General features: G+C 31.6%; 2 protein-coding genes across 4 annotated transcripts; both read left to right on the forward strand.

Annotated features, from left to right (window-relative positions):
• The first annotated feature begins 502 nt into the window (after nucleotides 1-502).
• On the forward strand, nucleotides 503-10,515 carry LOC130805820 (protein STRUBBELIG-RECEPTOR FAMILY 3-like). Of its 3 annotated transcripts, none has more exons than XM_057670604.1 (17): nucleotides 503-833; nucleotides 1,250-1,417; nucleotides 2,567-2,696; nucleotides 2,795-2,866; nucleotides 3,583-3,648; nucleotides 3,748-3,819; nucleotides 3,904-3,975; nucleotides 4,063-4,134; nucleotides 4,208-4,273; nucleotides 4,364-4,429; nucleotides 5,224-5,669; nucleotides 6,069-6,496; nucleotides 7,098-7,369; nucleotides 7,940-8,078; nucleotides 8,420-8,556; nucleotides 8,649-8,805; nucleotides 9,862-10,515. In XM_057670604.1, exons 2-17 carry the CDS (start codon nucleotides 1,297-1,299, stop codon nucleotides 9,958-9,960), a joined length of 2,415 nt encoding a protein of 804 aa, XP_057526587.1. In that variant the 5' UTR covers nucleotides 503-833; nucleotides 1,250-1,296; the 3' UTR covers nucleotides 9,961-10,515. The 3 variants fall into 3 exon arrangements, with proteins under 3 accessions (XP_057526587.1, XP_057526586.1, XP_057526588.1); XM_057670603.1 differs by having other exon boundaries at nucleotides 535-837; XM_057670605.1 differs by lacking the exons at nucleotides 503-833; nucleotides 1,250-1,417; nucleotides 2,567-2,696; nucleotides 2,795-2,866 and having other exon boundaries at nucleotides 3,586-3,664.
• A 7,420-nt stretch (nucleotides 10,516-17,935) lies between these two features.
• Nucleotides 17,936-23,383, forward strand: LOC130805963 (uncharacterized). The gene is made up of 6 exons (XM_057670826.1): nucleotides 17,936-18,647; nucleotides 18,737-18,957; nucleotides 19,446-19,677; nucleotides 21,089-21,174; nucleotides 22,118-22,209; nucleotides 22,673-23,383. Exons 1-6 carry the CDS (start codon nucleotides 18,558-18,560, stop codon nucleotides 22,912-22,914), a joined length of 963 nt encoding a protein of 320 aa, XP_057526809.1. The 5' UTR covers nucleotides 17,936-18,557; the 3' UTR covers nucleotides 22,915-23,383.
• The last annotated feature ends 922 nt before the right edge of the window (nucleotides 23,384-24,305 follow it).

Consider the following 24,305-nt stretch of genomic DNA (forward strand, 5'->3'; position numbering starts at 1 on the left):
TCACACCCTTTAAATTTAATTTGGTGTACACTAATTTTGTGTAAACTAAGTGTTTAGTCAACAATTTCTGGTTATTTTACATAAATAGATGATTGAGTGGTCAAAGTCATTAATTGAAATAATTTATTATTAATTCATGAATAAGCTATTTTCAATAAATTATTATTATTAGCGTGTTTAAAATTAACTACTCATTATGAATTATGAATACTTATAAACCAAAACTTAACTTAAAAACAAAATTTAAAAACTTAAAAAAATTGAGATTTTGTGCGAGTATGAGAGCAAAAGCAATCACTAAATTTTTATAGGAGTTCATTCAGGTTATCAGGTTGATTTAAGTTTGGGTTTTATCTTCATATTGGCTTTTTACATAATTATAATTATTTTTAAAGAGGAGTCAAATCGAATTTAATTTCAAGATCAAAAAACGAATTTTTTTAACACCTCTATTTTTCGTATAAAAAAACAAAAACTAACATGTGCAAAAGAGAGAAAAATACTTCTATATGTTAAAAGAAAATGGTGTGCTACACTTCTGCTGTTGTCTGCAAATTGCTAACTTTCAGACCAACTTCTTTCTTTCTTTCTTCATCTCATTTCTAACCTCTCACTCTTTCTCTCTCTAACTTTTTAACCCACCCTTTTTCATTCTCTCTCTAGCTTTTTCCAAGCTTTTTCCTTTCTCTCTCCATCATATTCTCTCATTTACATTACCCCTAATTAATTCCTCACTCATTGATTCAATCTTTACTTGTACTAATTATTTCCTTCTTCCTTTGAACTTGCAATCAATTGGAGCAAACCCCAACATTCCTAATTAATTTTGTTTGGTAGGTAATATACTCACTTGATTTGCTTTTTTATTGTACTTCATTGTGTTCATATTTCATAGAGTAGCTCAATTGCAACTATTCTATCCTTAAAATCAATGGGTCTTCCCTTTTTTCCTTAAAGATTTGATCTTTCTTTCTGTTTGTTCACCCCATCATATATAGATCTCATTCTATTGCTTATTTCCCTCTGCATTTTTGTTTGTTTGTGTTATTATTGTATAATATTTATGGGGTTTTTGAATTACAGAATCTACAATGTTTGCCAGCTGTACTTAGCCAATCATTAGGTGTATGTCTAAAATAATTAGTCCTGTTTTTTAATGAATAGCTAAATTGCTATGGGATTTGGTTCATTTAGCCACTAGTTTCTTGCTTGCTTCTATTATGGTTCTAAATTTCAGTTATATTTGTAGATTTGAGGTATGGAAGAGGATTAATTAAGAGGGTGATCTTTGGATGAATGGTTTGGAAAGTACATATTATGGAATACCCAGGTGTAAAGATCTGGGCTGAGCTTTCCTTTGTGTTAGTGTTCATATTTCTGCTGCATTTGGCTAACGGGTTGACAAATTCGGGTGATGGTAAGTCCAACTCCTACCAGTTTAATTTCCCCCTTGTTATTGATTTTTGGGATTGGAGTAAATTGTGGAATGATTTATGTTTAGTTTTACAACTTGGGTTTTCTTGGCATTGTGTAAAATTACTTACATTGCTTTCATAAATGTATAATGAACATGCTGGTTTAGTATAAAGAAATGAAGAAGTAGCATTAGGTTGTTGCTCAATTCTACTTGCACAAATTGTTGTGTGAGACCGTCTCACTGTGAGACATTCTCTGAACATGGGTTGATAGCCCGATCAATTCAATTATTAGAATATGGGCTCCTTGTTTTGAGGTCGTCTTACCGAGAGACAATTTCTTACAAGAGTAGCTCTTCTACTTGGCATTGAATGTGAAGTTGAATGAAAAAACAGTGGACAATAGAAGGAATAGCAATCTGGACTCTTATACCCATGTCCGACTTGAATACGTGTCTAAGTGTCCGACTTGGTTATTTTATGAATGTAGTTTTGAACCAAAATTGGTGTGTCCATGTATTATACCCACGTTGAGTGTCAAAGGTCCCACACGGGTTCTTGACGGTTAAATGAAGAGTCAACTGTCAAGGTACATAAAATTTTGCTGATTGCTTGGCTTGTAAGATATGCAACTGGATATTTGTGTAGTGTCACAATCACAAATATCAGGAAAATATTTGGTGAAGTTTTGGTATTCGGCAGATAGAAGCCGTGCTTTATGGCAGTGATAGAAACTTCAAGCTATAGCATTTGTCTTTGATTTGGTAAACCGCTTAATGAAAAGTACAGAAATGGTCTTATAGAAATATCTCAAATGAATATTTTTCTAACCTGTAAATTCTCTACTCCTACGTTACCAAGTTGTAAATTATTTTTTTGTACTCATCGACAGTAGATCGATCATATTCTTGTCAACTATATATCAATTACTTCTTCATAGAAGAATTCTTCATTAATTTAATGAATGTGCATATTTCTAATATCACAAATTCTTGCATGAGACGGTCTCACCGTGAGACATGTCTCATACTTGGGTTAAATAGCCCAATATTAGAAATTTTTAGCTTATGGGCCTTTTGTTTTGAAGTCCTCCCACTGTGAGACGTCTCATACAAGACGAATTGTTCTAATATTAGTTTGTTTCGTCATAGTTGCTGCAATTAACAGCTTGTATGCTGCTTTTGGTTCTCCACTCCCTGGATGGGTTGCTACCGGGGGAGATCCATGTGATGAAGCTTGGCAAGGAGTCCAATGCGACGTTAATGGCAACATCATTTCAATGTAAGGGGAACTCTTTGTTCCAATCCTGTATTGTGTATGTTATGGTACAGAAATCTTCATGAGTGTTTCCAAACTTTTAATTTGGGTTTACTTTACAGAAGTCTCGTGGGTGCCAACTTAGGTGGTGGATTGGGTGACGACCTAGCATCATTTTCGTCAATCAAAACAATGTAAGAACTTCAAACATAACTCTAATTATTGAATGTCAATAACCTAGCTGTGTTGGTTCATTTGTGGAAAATATTTTACTGAATGAATAGCTCTTGCATATACAGTATTTACCTCAAATTGTATATTAAATTGTAGAATTGGCATCTTTGTTAGAGTATATAATATATATTGGGGCCTCACCATAAATATTAGCTTTGACATGCTATCAGAAGCCAGCGTGACAAGAGGTCATAGGTTCAAATCTCAACCACCCCTCAAATTCAAGTCGAAATATTTTGCACCGGTTATAAGGAAGGCCTGCGCTGCTTCCACACTTCTAATCAATGGGCTCTCATGTGAGGGGCGTGTTAGAGTATATAATATATCCTGGGGCCTCAACCATAAGCTTATGCTTTTAGTTGAGTTGGTTCCTTGACAATCTTTTTATCAGATATTTTTTTTGAGTTCTCAAGCTTTAGTTAATAATATATTAAATAGAAAAATGTGCCTCCCAACTTCCTGCATGGGAATGAAAAATGCTGGGATGCGTACTTGCATATTCGCTGCGTTAATTCAACCATTTCCCCCCTAAGTTTTATTAAGTTATATTTATGGGGTAATAAGTGTTAGGATTAAGGCTATGATGTTTTGGTTTTTGTTGTTGTTGGAAGATGGTATTGAGTTACTTTTCCTTGTACGCCAATCATGTTATGCTAACTATTACTTTTTTGGGCAGTGATTTGAGCAACAACCATATTAGCGGAAGTCTTCCATCAAGTTTTCCCGTTTCCCTGGAGGCGTTGTATGTACCCTGCAAAGTATTTTTTGATGACACTTTACTTCTTGCCTATTGGCATTATACTATTCTATGCAAGATATATGATAGCTTTTACGATGCCAGTTTTCTTTCAGGTAATAATTTGACCGGAAGCATTCCAAGCTCTATTTCCACTCTTACCAGCCTCACTACGTTGTAAGTTCTTTGTCGTTCCTTACAGTTATACTCTTTCTCCTGGAATCATCATTGTCTAATTGCTTAGACTATCGTACTTTATAGGAAATTGAATGACAACCATCTTAGCGGTGAACTACCCGATGGCTTTCAGTCTCTTACAGCATTGTCCAGCATGTAAGTTTTCACACGTATGGCGTAGCTTCGTAGTCCACTCCTTGACTCCATTTTTGTCGACTGAATATTCTAATTTCGTCTTTACAGAGATTTGGCGCATAACAGTTTGAGCGGAGAGTTGCCTCCTTCAATGGAGAATTTGTCAGCTCTAACCAGCCTGTAGGCTCACCCTCTCTAAAAAACAGTCAATTCTATGAGTACTTAAGCACTAACATCAATTTTTATTGTGCAGTCACTTGCAGGACAATCAGCTGTCGGGAACCCTCGATGTTCTCGAGCCTCTTCCCCTGCAAGACTTGTATGCTCCTATTGATTTCTTTCCTATAAAATATTGAGCGTCGTTTCCTTTTCAGTTTGCTGACACTATCGATTTTTTCGTACTGGTTAGGAATATAGAGAACAACCTGTTCAATGGACCGATACCTGAGAAATTGCTGAGTATTCCCAACTTCAAGTGAGAACTCTTGCTAGTTGTTCGATTTCCGCAATACTTTATGTTTTTGGCAAATGACTGATGACACCTTTTTTTTTTATTTTTGAACGACAACTTGAGTACTTGAGTGAATATCGTTTGTTGAAATAAAGTGCAATGAAAAGTGTTTCTTCGATAAATCCTAGAACTGAGAATTAGCTTCACTCCTTACGTAGTGCGGGAAATAACACCCCTTGTTCTCCCGGGCTTTTTAAAGCTGAACTGAACTTATTAGAACAGAACCAATCAAAACTGACTGAACATGTTAAAATGAAATTAATTGAATATATTAGAACTTAGGCCTTCTTAAGTTCACCTTAAAAAAATTAAGCGATCAGTAAAATCAGTTTTAAGAAGTACAAATCAGTTTTAATAACGAATCAGTAAAAATCAATTACGATGTTACAATCCGTAAAAATCAGTTACAATCCGTAAAAAGTAGTTATAATTTATAACTAAAAGTCACTTACAAGTTACAATCCGTAAAAATAAGTTTTAATCAGCAAAGATCAGTTTCAATCAGTAAAAATCAGTTTTGATCAATAAAAATCTTTTTCAATATGTAGTTATTAGAGTGATAGCATGTCAGGCGTCAACTATCGACATTTCCCTGGTCTAGTGACTTTGTACTGATTTTTTGTTTACTAAAATCCCGACCAACTTTTGCATCGGAAATTTGACAATACTTCTAATATAGGCATAAAGTCAGTATCTTGCTCCCTTGTAATCTGAGATTATATAGCCTTCTTATGCCAGTATGAAACTGTGTTAAACAGGAGAGATGGGAATCCTTTTAACACCTCTGCTGCTCCGATGCCTTCGTTGCCAGCTCCCTCCATGCTGCCTTCACCCACTACCCCAGGGGCACCCAAGCAATTATCACCTCGCTCGGGCATAACTTCTCCCAGTTCTGGCGCAGCTTCTAGTTCTGGGTCGGGACCTAGAAATCGCACAGCTTTGCCACCTACACAGCAGGACCAGAATACTCAAAACAAAGCTCAGTCGGCGAAAACGAGAAGGATAGTCGGCATATCAATTGCTTCTGTGATCGGATTTATAATCTTGGTTTTGCTTCTTCTGTTATGCTTACCATGGTGTTTTAGCAGAAGTAGAGACTATTACCGAGCTACAAAGAGACATGAGATCCAACCATATATGGGTGCCAGAGAGAACCCTCTCAATAATGTGCCGTCACGTCATGCTAACAATCAGGTTGAAAAAGGTTAGCCTACATTCTGTTATTGTATATCTACTTCTCTTAAAGACTACTCATCTGTTCCATTAGATTTGCGTCAAAGAGAAAGAGGATAATTTTAAAAAAGTGATAATAAATGCAGAGAGAGAATGAATTGTATGAATGAAATTAAAAGAGAGTTGAAATGTATGGATGATATTAAAAAAAGTGATGGGCCATTGTCTAAAAATAAGAATGATGCAAATTAAGTGGAACGGACCAAAATGGAAAATGCTGCAACTTCAATAGGACGGAGGGAGTATGAACTAATGTTCTAATTGAGTCACAACTCATAAGGCATATTACTCTTACTAAACAACAACGTTCTTTACCCCGATGTCATTGTATATTACCCTTGTTAAAAAAAATCTTTGATCATGTGGTTAGCTCAAAAAGACGCTGTTGTGGAGATCAAAGATGAGCCGCGAGCCGAAGTTCGGAGGACTGCTGCAATTGCAAAACAACAAAGTCGTGAGGAGCTTAATTCTCAAAGATCGACAACTCCATTGAGGAAGCTTGAAAGTGATATGAGTTTTAGCGACATTGACTATATGATGCCTCCACCTCCACCTCCACCTCCTCCTCCACCTCCACCACCTCCTCCTCAATTTTCCGCCGAGAAAGTAATTGTGACGCCTATCTCATCAGCTCACCCTGTTGCCGGAAAGCCATCCTCCAGATCTCTTCCCTTGACGTCAGTGAAGTCTTTCACGATTGCATCACTTCAGCAATACACAAACAGCTTTTCACAAGATAATCTTATAGGAAGTGGCATGCTTGGAACTGTATATCGGGCTGAGCTTTCTAATGGAAAGGTATGATTTTCTACCATTCTTTAAGAAACCCTGAGTTGTTTTAAGTTTTAGATCCTACTTGGAACTTGGGAGTCTTAGTTAAGGGCCTCTTTAGGTTCTCCATGATGCCAATATTGGTCATATTTCTTAGTTGAATGTTTAATTTGACGTCATTTTTCTTCATTATGTAGTGAGTCCATGCTTTCTGTAGTATTTAGACTTTTGGCAGAATTTCTGTTGTTAATCTTTCTTAGTCCTATTGGTTGTAATTGTAGGTGTTCATTTGGGTTGTTGTGTTGATTTCGGGTTAGATATTTCGGGAAATCGGTTTTTGTGTCCATATTGTTTTTTATATAATTGTGAACCATTTTTGAAATCGGGTCAAATCGGGTTTTGTGTCTATATTGTTTTTTACATAACTGTAAATCATTTTTGAAGTCGGGTCAAATCGGGTTCGGTTACAAGGTCAGGTAAATTTTGGATCTTCGGGTCTATTATGAACACCTTTAGTCGTAATGGATTGGCTGCTAGACAGGTGGGAGCCGGGAGGGGGTAATACAGCTTGTCTAAAAACTTTCCCATGCTAAAAACTTTTAACATGGCATCTGGGTTTAATTTGCAGCTACTCGCTGTCAAGAAGCTTGACAAGGGTGTTTCTAGCCGCCTGAAAGATCACGAATTTATTGAGCTTGTAAATAACATCGATAGTATTCGGCATGTCAATGTTGTGGACCTGGTGGGTTACTGCTCAGAACACAGTCAGCGCCTCTTGATTTATGAGTATTGTAGTAATGGGGCACTACAAGATGCGCTCCACTCAGACGATGAATACAGGAAGAAACTTTCTTGGAATTTGCGAATGCGGATGGCACTTGGAGCTGCTAGAGCCTTGGAGTAAGTAAATGTCTCTATTAGCATCTAAATATATGAATCTCCATGTTAACGTTTGATGGAAGTTAAATTGATTAAATAATTATTGTTTGTTTTGCTTGGATATGATTTTTTATGGCCCCCACAACAACAACAATACCTAAGCCTGAATCCCAAAAGATTGGGGTCGGCTACATGAACCAGCTGATCATTTCTTGTGGTCCACATGGATTCTTTTTCTCCATTCATTTCGATCTTCTACCATCTCAACCAGTAAATCTGAATCTTCCATAACCCTTTTCACTCATGTCCTCTTCGGTCTTCCTCGCCCTCTTTTTAAGTCCCCCATGTTCCAACTTTCTATCTTCCTAGTACCCCATCGTTGCTCATGCTTATGATTTTTTATGGCCCCCAGAAGTTTTTGATGACCTGTTTGAGACGTCTTTCAATGAAACAACAATAATTTATGTATCTTATCACCTTGCTTTGATGTAATAATTTACATTCTTTCTATATTAATATTCGGTAGCCACTTTGATGTACTCTTTGTAAAGCCGTTAATAGTATTTTTTTTATATTGATATTTACATTCAGATATCTGCACGAGGTTTGTGAACCACCTGTAATCCATAGAAACTTCAAATCTGGGAACATTCTTCTTGATGATGAACTAAATGTGCGGGTCTCTGACTGTGGATTGGCATCTTTGATAGCATCTAATTCCGTCAGCCAGGTAATAGACGTATCTGACATTGCTACATGATTTTGCCCGTTCATTTTCTGTTGCTTCAGTTGCTTAGAATTAAATTTAGGAAAATATTACTAATACTAAAATTATTTACAAGGACAATAAAGTCGTTCTAAATCATTAAATAAAGGTTCAATAAGAACAACTTTGTTATTACAAGAGTAAGGTTGTGTATATCACTCGCGAACCTCGTCTAGGCGGGACCCACTTGGCATTAGGGTAGTAGGAAACCAATGATGCTAATGCATCGCATTTTATATTGCTTGGCTACTACGGATTATACTTATCCATAAAATGTTTCTGTGCCGAATGTTGTTCATTTTCAGTTGTCGGGGCACCTTTTATCTACCTATGGCTATGGAGCTCCGGAATTCGAGTCGGGAATCTATAATTCCCAAAGCGATGTTTACAGCTTTGGAGTGGTTATGTTGGAACTTTTGACGGGTCGAATGTCTTATGACAGGTAAGAAATGTGAACATGCCATTTTTATTTGTTTACATTTCTGAATTTTAGCATATTATCGATCGTACATATTCTTTTAAAATTTCCTCCAGGACACGTATCCGAGGAGAGCAATTTTTGGTGAGATGGGCAGTTCCTCAGCTCCATGATATCGATGCTTTACAGCGGATGGTTGATCCGTCTCTCAGTGGCGAATATCCTACTAAATCTTTATCACACTTTGCTGATATCATTGCACGATGTGTTCAGGTGAATATGATCCCCTGTTTCGTAATATTATATCTTAGGACCTCTATATACTCGAATTCTTTTCTTATACTTTCAAAGCTAACATATTGCTTATTTTAGCGAGAAATCGTACGTATTGCTTACTTTAGCAAGAACCTTAGTATCTACGCTCAATTGTAGCACTAATGATAAGTAGTTTGAACCATCTCTAGATGTTGACCATGTTCATTAAAGCGGCAATCTTTTATTTGAACCCTCACTCCCATGCGAAATAGTGCAATAATAGATCCATAATGGACTAAGAAGATCAAAGTTGGTATTTTATGGTTCTTAGGTTTTTGACTACAGTCGGTCTCTTGAGAGATCGTCTCTCAGGCCCAACCCATTAAAGCTTAATGCCTACTTACAGCCTCTTTAATGCCTACTTACATCATCCTTAATGCCTACTTACCATATCCTTAATGCCTATTTACATAATCCTTAAATGTCTACTTACGGTATCCTTAATGCCTACTTACATCATTCTTAAATGACTACTTACATTATCCTTAATGTCTACTCACATCATCCTTAAATGCCTACTTACAGCATCTTTGATGCCTACTTACAATATCTTAAACGCCTGCGTACAATATCCTTAATGCATACTGAGTAACTTGCACTACATTTTCCTTTATGGGCTGACCTAATTAAAAGATGGTCTCTCACAAGAATATTTGTTTAGACTACAATAAATGTGTTCATGTTCTTTAAGCGAAGCTGCAAACTGGTGTTTGTAAAGATCAAGCGGAAAGTCTCTTTGTTATGAGGGTAAGGTTGCGTACATCCGACTCCCTTACCTAGCCTAAGTTGGACCCACTTAACATCATTAGAATACTCTAATGTTGTAGAATAATACACCCTAGAACATTTTACCTCAAATGCCGATAGAGTCTAGAATCGGACCATTTTTCTTAACTTCGACAAAATCTTTATTATCATTAAAATGTCGATAGCATCTTGCTTCTTGATTTATTTTTCATGGCTATTTTGTTCTACTCCTTGCAAGTTGATAAGAATGTGTTGGTTATATCGCAGTCTGAACCCGAGTTTAGGCCACTGATGTCTGAAGTTGTGCAAGATCTCCAAAGTATGTTACAAAGAGGTTCACCTTCGAAAAATCCAATTACCGAATAAATCTTCTAACAGCTTATAACGGAGATTTTGCGAAGTTTTGGACTCTAGAAGAAGGAAATCCCGATTCTTCGAATTCATCAGAAATCGAATCCAAACGCAACATAAAAGAACGAAAAGTTGACATGAATGAGTACTGCCCAGTGTCCATATACATTCTCCATTTGAACTTCAGAAATGCCTTTGTGTAGTATTTATTCAATACAGTCGGCGTCCTATATATTCCAACCGATGCTGGCTGTCGCTATGTACGCCTTCTTGAGATCAATTGTTCGTCATTTTTTGATGATCAGCAAGTTGGTGTCGGAAATGATCTGCGTAGATGTAGTTGTCTCATTGTTTGAGAAACGACTTGATAAAAATTGTATTAGGCCCATTTTGTCGAGGCCAAATCGGCTAGTTAGAATTTGTTCATAGTTTTGTGTTCGTGTAGTTATGTACCATAGTTCATTATTCATTGCTTTTACGTTTTTTGTTCCATTACTTCATATAAATTGTATTCAAATAATTTATGGCTTTAATAAAAACTCTATCACACTATGTTTGTGTTCGTTCTAATATTGGGTGGTATTTCAGAGACTCGAATGTATACAATTTTACCATTGTTAATGATAAAACTAAAAAAAAAATAATCTTACCAATGATATTTTGCTTGGTTCAAAGATAAAACCCTATAAACTCCGAAAATAATTAGGCATGACAAAAACTCATCTGACCTACTTCACTGACTTAACTTGAAACTAGTGGTTAGATGAGATTTTGACCCAATTAAATAAATGGATTGACTAGATCTGATATTTTTGTAAATAGATTAGGTTTTAAATTTTTAATAAATAAAAAAGTGAAAAGTATTTATTACGGTCAATAAGTCGAATTAGCCAGAATCATTTAAACTTAACCTATATAATATTTGCTCATTTCCACGATGTACATAGTAGTAAACTTAAAATCTAAACTTGTAACACCTTGACTTTGTTCGGGTTCGAGTTGACGACACTACTTATTAGCATCGTCGTCGCTAACCAAGGCGAGGTCTAGGTATTACATATGATGTTAGTGAAACCATGCAATCATGGTTGATCCTAAGTGTGGGAACATAAAAGAGCTTTAAAAGAGTTGATAGTAATATTAATATCAATATGATGTATTTTTTGTTTTTAAATAAACTTATTTGACAAGGATTCTATAATTAAGCGTGTTTTAGTGTAGAATACTCTTCGAATTAATAAACTCTTGGTGAGTTCTCACGGTGCGCATGAGTGAAAACAAAGTGCGCTGAAAAAAAATTTGTGTCAATTTATGGAATCGATCTACAATTTTAATGAGTAGTTGCGACCAATGAGGAGTGGAAGTGTTATATCTCCCTTCCCGGGTTACTTTTGCTTAATATAAAGCAACGAGTATCATGATGCCTAAAACACAACAAAATTACTGAATTTTCCATAATTAACTATGGACTTCAAGATCAGCCCAAGTTTACAAACTTAAATTGTTGTCTTGAATAGCTATTTTGTACCTACATTCAAACCAAGATTTGCTGTAACACAAATTCTTGTGAGAGATGGTTTTTTTAAGAGACCATTTTAATTGGACTGATCTATTATATATTTTTTAAAATATTGTAAGTAAGCATTAAGAATGATGTAAGTAGATATTTAAGATATTGAAAGTAGGCATTAAGGATACGATAAGTAAACATTAAGGATAATATAAGTGGGCATTAAGAAATAACAATACGGTAAGTAGGTATAAATCTTTAATGGGTTAGGCTTGAGATACGTCTCTCAAGAGACTAACTGTTGTTGTAATTGTATCTTTAGTCGAGTTGCATGATTAGGGCCGATGGTAATTGATTCGTTATTGGAGTTTTATGGTATTGAATTACTTTAAAAATTGTTCAAAAAATCTTTAAAGTTAAGATGCTTTACCCATTATTACAATGCTCTAGGAAGAAAACAACCATAGAGATGTGTGAGTATGAATATAGCTTTGATAGTGAAACATGGTGTAAATTATTGAACCCCTTTGTATTTGGGACACTTTCTTGAAGACATAGCAATCACAAATTATGGTGGTCCATAGTAGTATCAATGGTGCATCAAGTTTTGACAAGTATGTGACTACTCAAGATTTCATGTGTCCCTTACATGCTACTAGAATCTACTTGAACTAGTATTAGGTTAAGCTTGGAGAATTTTCTATAGACAATAAAAGGGAGGAAAAATTGATTTATACAGTAATTCGTGAAAATCAAACAGCTATCCCAGTTCACAAGGATGAAAGGATTAAACTGCAATTATCAATCAATTTTTGATTTACGAATAGATATTCACTTTTTAATATTTGATATTGCCTTAGTTTTTTTTATTTTTTATTATTATTTTTTTTATTACATGGTAAGCTAATGAAAGGGAAAAGTTAGGTGAGAATAGAACTCATGACCATTAAAAATAATACTTATTCCAACTAAGATAAAACTCTTTTGTTTTTCGTTTTTTAGTAAATTTCTTTTTTTGAATTTTATATAATCATATCTAGTTCAAGTAGCTTAATGTTAGTTATGAGAAGCTTACTTAGTTAGCTCCTAAACTACTATATTCCTCCTATTAATCTTGTTGTATTGCTACAATATAGTAAAATTGATTTATTAATTTGTCGTGGAATAAAACAAATACAAGTAAATTAAAGAAAATATATTAAATTAAATTAATAATTCAAAATATAAACGACATAAAATGAAAGGAAAAACGAGTATTTTTATAGTGGGAGACCAAAATAGATGAGTGGTACAACATCTTATTTGCATAGTGGAATTAGAATGTGTTGTTGTTTGACTATCTAACATTTCTTAACTTATTGCTTGGTTTCTTCTTCAATTGATTAACTAAAAATAGACAAATTTTATGAAGTAAACTAAAAATAGACAACCAATACTATACTCTATTCAAATTCATTGGTTCTTATTGTGCTTGGATAAATCAAGTAATATATTCCCATTGCAACAAAAAAATTCAAAAATACTGAAATTGATTGAATTGTGTGGATGATATTAATGAAGAGTTCAAATCTTTATACGAAAATAAAAAAGTAATAAAAATATTTGTTAATTTTGTTCCTTTAATTCAAGTAATAAAAGGAACAGATTAAAAAGAAAGTGTTGTAAATCCGTAAAGATATAGGGAGTAGTTGGTTTTCCTACATGAATTTCTTCTAGAAATCATGAAGGAAAATGTATTTTGTAATTGCAATATCTTGTGTGATCAGTCCACTTTTATTTTTAAAATTTTTAAATTTGTAATATCGATGTGAAATTTTTTTGAATTTTAGAATACAACGAAATCAAAGGAATATAAAGTTATCTTGATTGATAAAAAAAATATTATTTTCTATTCTTTGAGTGATCTTTTGATTTTTGTTTTCTCGATTGAATTTTCATATTTGTTGGGAGTTAAATACTATTAAATGTTTATTTGTAATAATCATGTTCTAAGAGTAAAAATATAATGATGCATTGTAGAAGTAAATCTATATTCACTTACCTAATAGTGATATATGTATATTTGTAGACTGTAGTTGATGAGTAAGACAAATACAAGTAAGTTGAAAAAATAAATAGATGAGATTAAGAAAAAAAATACATTTATGAATGAAATTTAAATAGAATTGCGAAAATTATTACTAAAAGAGAAAATAGTACAAAGCAAGTAAGATAATAATAAATAAAATAAGACAAATGGAACCATACATAAAATACTAAAATTATTTATGTTATCTTTTTCTATTTTTTGAATATTCAAATATGTTTGGTTGTATTTACCGAACCTTCTTTTTTTTAATTATTTAACATGAGTGTTTTTTAAAAAGAAAAGTAAAAAAAATAAAATTAAGATTTATAGTATGTTTTATAAATAACTTTTTATTCAGTTTATTAGTGGACTTTAGTTTTTGACATGTTGACTTGATAAGTTATTTTGTTAACACAACTAGAAATTTGGCTTTTGTAAGCCAAAATGAAATAATGTTCTTAAGTTTGTTGTCCACTTTTTTTTTAATAAAAAAAAACCGAATAACTATATTTAAGAAACATTTTTAGAGTTGTTCAAATTCATTTGATTAACTTAAAATATATATGGTCTAACTCGACCTTATCCTATTTGATCCAACCCGAAATTAACTCATATATAAAAAGTAAATTACATTGTTAAGATATTTTTAAATATATTTAAGAATCGAAATTGACCCAATTTGAAGTATAATACTCAAAACCTTTCTAACCGTCCAAATGGACGCAAACTAAACATTTTCATTAACATCTGACTTATACAATTAATTAACAAAATAATCAACAAAAAGTCAATATTATAAAACGATCAAATAAATCAAATAAAATAATTAACAATTAATAACTCAGATTATAATATTTTAAATGCATACCAAAAAATTATTCTAATTTTTTCTTTTGACTAGTCTAATTAGAAATGGTCTAAAAAAACGGTCTGAATTTGTGATAACTCATTGCCAAACACATTAGCAATCTAGGGTGTGAATTCAAGGGTAATCTCTTTAATCATGGTTAGGTTATTAAATGGAATTGGCGGTTCGCAACATCTCATAATTCATCCGTACCATGAATTCTCATAGATTTTTTCCACCATTAAAATAATAATAAATTAAAATAAGAGGCAATACAAGAAGTGGAGTACCATTGAAAAATCCAAAACTTTGACTTACTCCTAAGACAACTAATTTCATGTGGACCCAGTCATCCACGACATACTATGGGTCCATTCGGATTAGGAGTTTCATCTTATCATCATACTTTCTTTCTTTGTTCCGAATTAGAAAAACGACACTATTTATTTATTATTTTTAATTTATGATTAGTTTTTAATTTATAAGTTAAAATATAATCAAATTAGATCTTGTTTAATTCGTCTTATTACAAAGACTATTAATATCATATTTTTATAATTTTTTATTTTATATAATTAGAGAAATTAAAGATTGAATTAGTGCATTGGACTGCGTGAAAAGCAAACGTTGCAAGTATATTGAAACGGAGAAAGTAATATTTACAATCGGATTTTTACCAATTGCAATACTAATAATTAACATAAATATTAAAAATTAGTAGGAATTGCTAAAATATACGAGTAGACGAATATGTGTATATGAGTAAAAACTAAAAAAAAAGGTTAGAATAATATCTAAAGTAAAAATATTACTACAATTCTTTTAAGTTGTTTCATTTAGTTTTGACACACTATTTAATGTACTAATTCAATTTAAATATCTCTAATTGTTTATGATTAAAAATTATAAAAATTTGATATTAATAAAATTTACATTGAGATGAATCAAACAAGATCTCACTTGGCTATATAATAACATCTAAATTAAAAATAAAATACAAATTAAAAGTGATTTATAAATAGTGTTAAAAAACTAAATAAGACAACTTAAAAGAATAGAAAGGAGTATAAAATTATTAGAAAACTAAAATAAAAAATTGACAATCAATTAGGAGACAAACTACTACTATAAAGTATTTTTAATTCGTTGACAAAATGGGAAAGGCCTGACTATTCTAGTAATATTTTAAGATAATAATATAAAATTATAATTACAATGTTGGGGTAACACATATAAAGTTAAAATTAAACAATTAATTATATCAATTGATATAAAAAATTAATGGTAATTCACAATTTTATGATAGTTTTGGACTAATGTAACTAATGCATATTGCTCATATTGGTATTCATATGTTCTAATAAATTTATTTTAACTTGTAATGAAAAAATAAATTGACTTAAAAAAAAATATGAAAGAGTATGTCAAATTTTATTTTTATTGACAATTCACCGTACAAACTTATTTTATCACTTTTTTATTTTTATGTTAAAATTTTTAGTCGAGACGTATTCTCTTAATCAATTACTACATTTCTATATTTATAAATAATCTCCGCCACTTTATTACATTCTATTAAAAAGCAAAATTCACTGTGATATAGAGGACAATTTACACTATTTATATAGGAAAAAGTTTACGAAAGCCCTACATGCATTTGTTAATAGGAATAATAATTATATTAAAAAGAGTAAATTAGAAAATAAAATAATACATAGAAATGATATAACATTTTTAACGCGTGATTTGGTGACGTATCTTAGATTTTATGCTATATTAGGTAATACAATTAATACTTATAGAATTAAAAGTTTAAAATACATTAGTTTACTAATTCTATAAATATGATTTAATTTTATCCCTATTAACGAATATTTCAGGGCGTTTGTTAACAAGATCCATAAAAAAATGCTCCCTTAAATTTAGAGGTGTTTGACATATGACTATAGATTGTTGGTTATTAATTTGTTTAACAAGTTGAAAATGATAGATGTTTGAATTCTTATTGGCTTTTAAGCTAGCCAAGTAGCTAGATAAACTAGCTTGTTAGGAACAGTGGCAGACTTAAGATTCGAAACATGGGATTGCAATCTTAATAAAGGCGTGTTAGAATAAAATTAAAGTTAAACTAAATAATACACAAATACAAAACTGAATTATTATTAAATTCTACTAAATTATACACAGATAAAATTGAAATTATACATCATAATTTAAAGCAAAAAAAATTATGCCCAAATCAAATTATACTAAGATTCATAATACAAAACTAAACTAAATTCTAAATTTTAATTCAATTTCAATACTTTACCTAATTATGGGAGGATTGTAGTGTGTAGAAGAGGCCAAATGTGCGCGACTAGAATAGACGAATAGCAGCAATAAAACTTAGAATGCGGTAGCCAACATCAATGGTGTAAATATGACGCAATAAGTCGGCAACACCAATGTAGGAAACACCAAAATAAAGTCAATGGTCTAAGAGGAAGGAAATGGTTTTTCTTTCTTACAATAGTTATTAATTGCAATTGCTTTCTTAAAGTATTAACAATGATAAAGTTATAAATTATCAAAAGTAAATGCTATAGCCACTTTAATGGTATTAAACTGGGATTTGTTATTTACATTTGGTAGCAAGTCTCGAGTTCGAGCCCTAGTTATTAATTTTTTTTATTTTTTTTAATGGGGTTCCATAACCCCTGGTGCTTAACTAGGTCCTTCACTAGTTAGGAAAATATTTGGTAAAAACAGGTATTCACTTTTGGTTGTTTATTAAAGAAAAAGTAAACCAACAAATATAAGTCAATGAAAAAACCATTTAACAAATCAAAAGTCTTAAGTCAATAAAAAAACAACTAAAAAGCTATTTACCAAGCACAAAAATAAAAAAAATTATTGATTTAATTTAATTTAATTTAATTAATACTCACTCAAGTTTTCACAAGGAATGTTCACGGGTTTTAAAAAATATAAGTTTTTAAATAGTAAATATATTATTTTATTAAATAATAATTTGATGGAGGAAAAAGTGAAGACTATGAATATTAAAAAATATTATAACTAATAAAAAAATATTTTTATCATTTGAAAACCATAAAGAATATAAAAATGTTAAAATGAAGTTAGTAGAAGATGTATGGGGTCTATAACCATTATTAAAATATTACAATGAGAATGAATAATGTTATTTTTGTCCAAAATTTATGATATAAATCGAAAGATGTTTTTAGGGAAATAACAAATAAAACACCCTAAAATGACAAATGAAAATTTCTTTACAAACGGATCGAGTACTTTAATACAACCACAAATTCTTCAAAATATTGTAAGTAGACATTAAAAATGATGTAAGTAGACATTTAAGATATCGAAAATAGACATTTAAGATATCAAAAGTAAGCAATAAGGATAATGTAAGTAGGTATTAAGAATACGATAAATATATATTAATCTTTAATGAGCTGAGTTTAAAATAACGTCTTTCAGAGAGACTAACTATAATACAAGTATTCTAATTTAATACAAGAACTCTATTAAAAATTAATATACTTCTACTACTTCTAAATCTAAATAAAAAAAGAAAGAGGTGGAATTAAATAATGCATAAACTTAGAACGGGACAGATGAAACCAATAAATGACACAAATCTACTCCTCAATTCTTCATCCCATTACTATCATAACACATCTTTCTTATAACCTTCTCCCATTTCTTCCATGTTTCATTTTCTTCAATCCCCAAATCAATCTTCAATCTTCAATCTTCAATCCCCTTTTTTTCCTGCAATTTTTCAATCTTTCCCATCAATTTCATCAATGTCAGACTCTGAATTCCATTGAAATTTTTTTTTTCAAATTTCTTTTCCTTGACTTTTACATGTTCTTTTTAGTTTAACTTTAAGATACCTAAATCAATTTTCAATCTCTAAGTTTCCTTCTGTTTTCCTTTCAATTTTAGTGGGATTTTCCTGGAATTACGCTACTAGTCGTCTTCTGTCAGCAATTTTTTCCTAATCCAGCTGATTTTTTCCATTTTTAATCACTTATTTTCATCCGAAAATCTCGTTTTCCCTAATTTCTCTCCTTTGTTTTGATTATCTTCTTATTACCTTTCATATTTTTTTTTGAATTTAGGGAGACAATCACCATCTCCCTCTATCCATTCATCAATCAATCAATCAATTAATCATGGTGATGGAAAACCCATCAATGCATTCTAACTTGGATTGTTTCCTTCATTGCACTACTCCTGTTGTTTCTTCACAATCCCTTCCCAAGGTTTGTTTTCTTTAACATTTTCGATCTGGGTTTTTTCTGGGTATTGTTAATCTTTATCTAATTTGAATCATAATTTTCAAAATTTGCAGTCAGAGATTAGAAGCTTGAATAAACTATGGCATCCATGGGAAAGAGAAAATGTGGAGTTCTTCAGATTGACTGATCTTTGGAAATGTTATGATGAATGGAGTGCTTATGGTGCAGGTGTTCCCATTCTTGCTGATAGTGGTGAAACTCTTGTTCAATATTATGTTCCTTCTCTATCTGCTATCCAGATTTTCACCAGTTCTCCTTCTCCTCCTCTTTTCAGGTTTAAATCTTTGATTCTATGTTAATAAAGAATAGTGTATGTATTTATTAGAGGTATACATGTAGGTGGGACAAGTTCAATTTCGAGTTTTGTGTGTACACAAATATCTTTCAATTATGTTCGTGTCAAATCATATCCTGTTTCGATTAATTGAGTATGTTTATTGGGGTCAGTTTAATTTCGGGTTTTTTGTGTAGACAAATATCTTATCAATTATGTTTTAGTCGAGTCATATTCAGTTTCGATTAGCCGAGTATGATTATTGGGTTTAGTTCAATTTTGGGTTTTGTGTGTATATAAATATCTTATTAATTAATTGAGTATGATTATTGATGTTATGGAAAATGGATACACTATATATAATTGGATTGGGAATATATATTTTTTTTATTTGTATGTAGTATTATTAAATTGAAAAAAGGATAGATTTTGTAGTAGAGATATTTCAGGGAGGTGTTTATTGATTGGTGGTTTATGTTGGATTTCAGGGAATATACAGATTCTGCAGATGGTGAGATGAGAGATTCATGTAGTGAGTCTTGTAGTGATGAGAGTGAATTATGGAGATGGGATGGATGCTCCTCGGAAGAAGGATCCGGATCCGGATCTGGAGGGTTTGAGCAAGAAAGTATGTGGCAATTGAATGATCGTTTAGGTTATCTTTATTGTCAATACATTGAGAGATCAACTCCTTATGCTAGAGTTCCTCTTATGGACAAGGTATATTTTCTTATTAAAATGCCTCATTATATCACGTATTTGAACTTTTTGTTTATATGAATTTGTTTTTTTAAATAAAATATTTATATGTTCAATCCTTTAAAATCCGCTTAAATAGGAGCTACAATCATCGTGTAAAAATGCGGTAACGGTCATGATCGCTGTAAAAGAACGTAAATGCAATAACGGGAGTGATGAAGTTATCATCTAAATATCGGTCAAAACTGTAAGATATCCCTTGACATAGCCTAAAATGCAGTTTTTTTACTCCTTTAAAAGGCGGGAAATAGCAATTCGTTTAATTTGAAAACCTTTACAATGGGGTTGATGTGATACGATGCAGCCTTGTTCAACAGAACAACGACAATGTTAAAGCTTTAGTCTTAAAAGATTGAGGCGGGATTTGTGATGAAATATTGTGATTAGGTTGAATGTTGTCAATACTATTTGATTGTTCTTGAAGGTGTGTGCATGATACATCTTTCGTTTTGTTCCTCTTTTCTTTGTGATTTGATGGGTGATGAGTGACATCTGTCTCTTTGAAGAAGGTAGTACACTAGTACTTAATGAAGCAGGAAAAATCTTGGCTTTTACAGCATAAGGAACAAATTAGAACCAAATAATTCCATTTTTTACTTTTCTAGTCCTTACTTGATCTTTTTGTCTCATAGATTTATATTTACACAAAATTCTCAACTGAATATTGTGATAGAAAACAATTAGGAAAATGAGCCAAAATAAATACGACAATCCAAAATCGACGGTTTAATTAGGCAAATTGAAAGCGACTGAGGAAGAAAATGTAATGAAATAGAATTCCAATATCATAGAAGTTAGAAAAGGTGTGTGTTGGACATGGGGTTTGAAAAGTTTTCAATGTTAGTGGGTGATTATGGTAATAGCATTATATCATAGTGTGCGTGTCAAGATATAATTAGAATAACTACACATGCTTGAGTTAGTGACCACATGCCCTTAATGCATATTGCACTCATCTTAACTCCATTTTCATGTAGATTATGTGATCCATAGCATCTTGTGTGTATCTAAATATCTTTTAGATCTGATCTGATTGTTATATGCGACTTATTTTTCGCTCGAGTCGAGTTATAGTCAGTTTTGGTTACCAGGTCGTATTGCGACACTTCAACATGTGAATTTGATATTTAGAAATAGAACACATAGCAAAATCAGTCAACAATAATAATGGCAGAGTCTTAATCCCGAAAGAAAAAGAATATTGGACATATAGGTGATTATATTTGTTACCAAGTCATTATAAATGGTTAAAATTTTCTATTTTGATTATATTTAAGACCAAGTCATTATTTAGCAATTTTTGGGGTAAGACTAGATCTCCAAAGAATATCTTGCAACATATTTTAATGCAAATTTTGACTCTATTATTCAGATAACTGAATTAGCTCGTAGATATCCTGGATTAATGTCATTACGAAGTGTTGATCTTTCTCCAGCTAGTTGGATGGCTGTTGCCTGGTATGTATCACTTCCTTTTTTCCCTTCTATATGGATAATAATAATAATAATAATAATAATAATAATAATAATAATAATAATAATAATAATATATTCAATTATCCCAACGACAATAAGTGGCTACCACTTAGGGTGGGGTTTGGTAGGGTCGCATTTACGCAACCTTACTCTTATTAATGATAATCTAACCTAGAGGTTGTTTTCGAAATTTGAATAATTATATTATTATTATTATTATGATTATTTAATATTTAATATATTTTATTTGATGTTTTTGATTTATAAAAAAGAAATAGATATTTTTATTAGAACTGCATTGAATCTTAATGAATGAGGAATGACATCATTATTCAAAATGATACAAGTATTAATAAATACTATTAATATTAATAGTTGCCCAAAAGCTACAATTTCTTTTTTTAATTCGCTAAATGAAAATTTGTGTGTCTTTATACTTTTATTCAATAAAAGTGTGTCTTTTTATACTTCAATTTACTTTTCTAGTTGGCTTTGTTTTCTTTTAACTTGTCAAAATAATTAGTTTTTCAACAAATGACCAAATATTTAATACACCTCCAAAAGGAAGTTAGAATTCATTCAAATAAAGTTAGAATTAATAATTCAAATCTTTTTATTTTTATTGTCTTATTATATATGAGCCTAGTATATTTTAGTTACGCCATTTTGACTTTTTTACTATTCACGAATAAAGAACTTCAGGTGATTGTTACTACTCTGTTTGCCCCTTTGATTTTGTACCATACGACACAAATATGTGATCTTTTTAAGTCATATGGTGTAAACTCAAAGGGATGGAGAGAACAATAGTTTTGGTAAGATTACACAAGATGCATAGTAGTTTAGGTAAGTAAATTGAACCAGTCAAAGTAGAGTAGCATTTATTTAACAAAAGAATGATGAAAAAATGTCAACATTGGTGTAGGTACCCAATATATCACATTCCAATGGGAAGAACCATTAAAGACTTGTCTGCTTGTTTCTTGACTTACCACACCCTTTCATCTTCTTTCCAAGGTTACATCTTTTTCTTATCTTTGAAATTTGATGTTTGTGTTCGCATTCCTAATTTCATAATCATCATGCTTTTGGGGATAAAATGAGTATATGCATTTCCGTGCCCTCTCCTTGGAGGGGCATGAGTATGATATTTCCGCTACCCTTTCCCTCGGACCCTGACTTGTGTGGGTCCTACGGGATATTGGATTGATGACTCTGACTCATCATAATTTTCATGTGTATATCGTATATCCCGCTCACAGAATGTTCGCTACCCTCCTCCCTCGGACCCTAAGTTGTGCGGATACTGGGTTGATGACTATGATTCATCATAATCATCATTGTGTATTGTATATTATGCTCATAGAAGCTATGATTAGGATCTGAGGAGGGACTGAGGAGGGAGGTGTGTGTGTTTACATTACTTTGTTTCAAAAGTATATGTAATTGTTGACTAAAGTGTACCAATAAAAATATGTAGATATGGACCATGATGATGATGATATGGAATGGATAAAGACGAGAAAGGAAGGTGAAGGTATTCCTCTTCCTTCATTTGGTCTTGCTACTTACAAAATGCAAGGAACTTTATGGGTCTCGGGTCGAGCCGGAGCGGACTATGATAGAGTTGTGTCACTTTCAAGTGTGGCTGATTCATGGCTTAAGCAACTCAAAGTTCAACATCATGACTTCAATTTTTTCAATGGAATTAGGCGTGGTTGATGAATGATGATGATGATGATCATACTTTCTAATTTCTAATACCCATATAGTCTAAATTGACCCCACAAGAGTTTTTCCACATTTAACTTGATTTTTCTTTTTTTTTTTTCTTGTTCTTTTAAAAAACTTGCTTTTAAGTGTCGATGTAGCATGGGTGAACTACTACCACTCTGTCCGAGTTGTTTTGCTACATTTATATTGGAAAATGAGCGGATCTGAGTAGTACTGATTAGTGAGGATTTAACGATGAATTTGGCTTCGTGTTGCGTTGATGGACCCTATAACTAATGGGCCGAGGCCCGAGAATTGTTGGTAAGATCATGGGAGGTTGTTGGGTGATGTAATGTAATTGAAGGTCCATAAAATTCTGTTATAGAGAAGATGTAAAGTTTCATGCATGGATTTAGTGGTTGTAATTTGTATATTCCCTTTTACATTGTAATGGAATCCATGTCCTATGCTTTGTAAATCTCTTATTGCCTCTCTTTTCTCTTTCTTTTTTTTTATTTTTTTTTATTTTTTTGCATAATATCTATATCTTTTTTTATGATATACAAACTCAATTTAAAATTTACGTAATATTATTCTCTATTTTTAGTTAATTGATATAATACTTTTGTATTAACAATTGTCAATATATAAGGTGAATCATATTTACTTTCAATTATCAATATCTCAAATTTACTAATAAATAATTTAAAATTTTTGATCTAATTTATTTCACTTTAATTTTTTTTTACAAGTTAACTTTGTCACTAAATGAGAGTAAGATCTTATTTATTTCACCTATGAAAAATTCTATTTTTGTTCTATTTATTCATATTCACATCTTTTAGTTTCATATTTGTAACACTTCTTCAATCAAGTCAAAATCATCCTACTAAACTCAATAGTCATTAATTTCCAATAAAATTCGCAAAAAATTATATCACTATTTTTTTTTGGCCAAGCTTATTTATTTTTAATTGTAATATAATGGTAAACTGAACATCAATGCATCACCAAATCAAGTATAGTTTAGTGGTTTAAGTAGTATGTTAAAATCGCAAGGTCTATACTTTGGATCTTCATGTTAGTTACAAATTAATCAACACTCAACAATTATTTAATTTAACTATTTAAAAATGAAAACTCAAAAATTTAATTTGTTTTTATATATTTATTTTGTTAGTATATCAATATTTGATTATAATGTTTGCTAGTACAACGACTATTTAAACTTCGATTTAAAATCTTGAATTTGCCTCCTTTTTATATCCTTCCTTTACGAATTACCCTTAAAAAAATCTCCTATCCTTCTAAAATAACCCTTCATCAAAAGAAATTAATAAGAGCATTACAAAAATTGTATTAAAATTTGTATTCAAACCTACAGCTATTCAAAATTGACC

The sequence above is a fragment of the Amaranthus tricolor genome, chromosome 2 (genome assembly GCF_026212465.1).
Source record: "Amaranthus tricolor cultivar Red isolate AtriRed21 chromosome 2, ASM2621246v1, whole genome shotgun sequence".
Classification (NCBI taxonomy): domain Eukaryota; kingdom Viridiplantae; phylum Streptophyta; class Magnoliopsida; order Caryophyllales; family Amaranthaceae; genus Amaranthus; species Amaranthus tricolor.